Below are 2,698 nucleotides of genomic sequence, written 5' to 3'. Positions count from 1 at the left end.
AATTCACACAAGCATTAATTCTACTTGGAAACTATCAACCTCACTAAGAAGATAGTGGGAAAAAGCTATTTGTTTACATAAAAGTTGTCATCTGCAGGAGTCAAAACATTTCAGTATGTTAAAGAAGTTTCTCAGAATATATCAACCCACTGGAGTTAGGCAAGTTATTTGTCTTGAGGGAACAAGTAAGTTTTCACTTGCCTTAAAGCAAAGTCTGCAAATGGTTTCACTTTGAAACAGTAAGCTACACCACTGCATCTCTCCAAACAAGCTGCTGAGCAAGAATTACTTACTTTGTCAGCTACTGACAGATCTGAGGAGCTTTCATCAATGATCTTCATGAGGTAGTGCTTTCTTTTAAGAAGATAGGTTTTGTGTTCTTCTTGTTCTTCTGGCAACATATCATCACTCTCAATCTCCTCTGCCTTTCTTTGTCAAAGCTAAGCAACAGCATTTAGATTAATAAGAATCAGCTGGAACGCAAGTAACAAAAAAGCGTTTGGGGTAATGCAAGTTAGGAACTTACCTCGGCAAGATTCCAGTATGAAACCACATTCTTCACAGCTTCAAATGCTAGGAAAGCATCACCAGTTCTGCCTTCAACTGCATGCAACACTGCAAATGCTATACGTGCCTCTTCTTCATAGGCTGCAACCCGAAAGACCTATAACCAAAGCAAAAGACACGTCATACCTAACATAAACTTGGATACTTGGAACAGCTAGTGCCAACATTCAGAAAGTAATCAGGTAGGAGGGGGTTAATGACATTACTAATTTTCCTCTAATACAACAAAATACTTTTTCAAGAAAGTTGGTGCTGAGGGAGTTCAGTGTCATCCAAGCAGATACAGTTTTACAACTAAGAAAAGTTCTCAAAAAAGATTTTTCCCCCTTTATCAGATACATTCTGATACTACCAAATCTCATCGTTAGTAGTCTTACAGTAACAAAACACTGAGTTGCACAATGCAAAAAAAAAAAAAACAAAACAAAAAAAACCAAAAAAAACCCAACAACAACAACAGCAAAAAACGGTGTAAATGTAAGTGTCTTATTTTCAGCTGGGACGGAACTGTTTTCTTCAGTGTGACTGGTACGATGCAATGTTTTGGTTCTAGGAGAAAAGGAGTGTTGATAACACACCAAAGTTTACAGTTCCTGCTAAGCATGTTGTACAGAGCCAAGGCCATTCTCAGCAAAGGGTCCAAGGAGTTGGGAGGGAAAAGAATGAGGACAGCTGACTTAAACCGGCCAAAGGGATATTCCGTACTGTATGATATCACGCTTAGCCATCTTCNCCAACAACAACAACAGCAAAAAACGGTGTAAATGTAAGTGTCTTATTTTCAGCTGGGACGGAACTGTTTTCTTCAGTGTGACTGGTACGATGCAATGTTTTGGTTCTAGGAGAAAAGGAGTGTTGATAACACACCAAAGTTTACAGTTCCTGCTAAGCATGTTGTACAGAGCCAAGGCCATTCTCAGCAAAGGGTCCAAGGAGTTGGGAGGGAAAAGAGTGAGGACAGCTGACTTAAACTGGCCAAAGGGATATTCCGTACCATACGATATCATGCTTAGCCATCTTCTGGGTTAAACCACAACCGTAAGCTTGTATACTGACATACAACCCCCCTTAGTCTAATCTTAGATCAATCAGTCTGCACCTGAATGTCCACATTACGGAAATGTTTGAAGAGAGGATCAGTCGGTTCAGGAATACTTTTGTTCTTTTTGATGGTTTCCAAACTAATCAGAATTTTCTTCCAGTAATAGACACTTCGTCCAATGTACTCCTTCTGGTCACAGAAAAATTTCAGGCTAGCGCCCTGTTGAAGAAAGGAAATAGAAGTTATCTCAACAAATCCAAATCAAATGTTATCAGTACTTAATTTTCCCTGGTGTAGTCATTTTCTTGAAAAATTTCAAGAATTTTTCTCTGACACGTGATGAATTTCAGGAGGTCTCTCTCTAGAGTTATCTAAAGGAACATACAGGGAGAAAATAACACTACCGTCCAATATAATGTTAAGAGGTAGTCAGGGAGAGAGTACTTGATAGGTTGACTAGAGAAACTAACTTACCTGACAAAGTTAATAGCAGTTCTCAATAATACATTCTCATCTGATTTTGTTTACTTTGTGTGTTTAGTATACAAAAGGAGAGAAAAAACAGATTACACATACTTTAAAATAATCTTAGCTTACTGTTTTTTGCAGGCTTCTTGCCCAGTGTATAATTAAGGCAGGTTGAAGGCCATGCTTCTCCAGCGCTCGCAGAGTACTTAATCCATGCTGTACAAGAAACTTCAGTTTTGTCACTGATTCTGGTCTGAATATCAGAAGAAACATTCCTCAGTTAGTATTTTCTCTTTTTCTTCGATTCACATCACTTGTTTGATGAATATAACAAGTAGCTTTGCTTCTAACCTAGTTCTTGTTTAGAAATACGATATTAGAAACACAAAGCCCATTTTTAGAAAGCTCTTATGTGTCTCAAACCCCTACTGCAACAAAACTTTCACATCCAAAATAGTCCAACAAAGCAAACTACTTTTACACAATCTGTGGGATTGTTATTATTATTGCCACTTTTATGCTTTCCTGTGCGACCTGCTGTAGGGAACCTGCTTTAGTAGGGGGTTGTGCTATAGATGACCTCCAGAGGTCCCTTCCAACCCCTGCAGTTCTGTGATTCAG

At 38.6% G+C, this 2,698-nt stretch overlaps 2 protein-coding genes across 2 annotated transcripts in view; both read right to left on the bottom strand.

Moving 5' to 3' along the window:
- LOC110391248 (E3 SUMO-protein ligase RanBP2-like) overlaps positions 1-401 on the bottom strand; it is an 8,060-nt gene extending 7,659 nt beyond the window's left edge. Inside the window, exon 1 of the mRNA XM_021383059.1 lies at positions 290-401. Within this exon, the coding sequence (XP_021238734.1) occupies positions 290-401 (112 nt within the window). The remainder of the gene's footprint in view (positions 1-289) is intronic.
- Positions 273-2,367, bottom strand: LOC110391254 (ranBP2-like and GRIP domain-containing protein 3). The gene is made up of 4 exons (XM_021383065.1): positions 2,207-2,367; positions 1,667-1,828; positions 527-664; positions 273-440 (listed from the first exon to the last, which is right to left on the bottom strand). Exons 1-4 carry the CDS (start codon positions 2,348-2,350, stop codon positions 435-437), a joined length of 450 nt encoding a protein of 149 aa, XP_021238740.1. The 5' UTR covers positions 2,351-2,367; the 3' UTR covers positions 273-434.
- Positions 2,368-2,698: the final 331 nt, after the last annotated feature.

Source organism: Numida meleagris, unplaced genomic scaffold, assembly GCF_002078875.1.
Source record: "Numida meleagris isolate 19003 breed g44 Domestic line unplaced genomic scaffold, NumMel1.0 unplaced_Scaffold330, whole genome shotgun sequence".
Taxonomy (NCBI): domain Eukaryota; kingdom Metazoa; phylum Chordata; class Aves; order Galliformes; family Numididae; genus Numida; species Numida meleagris.
The sequence above is the reverse complement of the archived record's forward strand: the minus strand, read 5'-3'. Positions and strand labels throughout refer to the sequence as shown.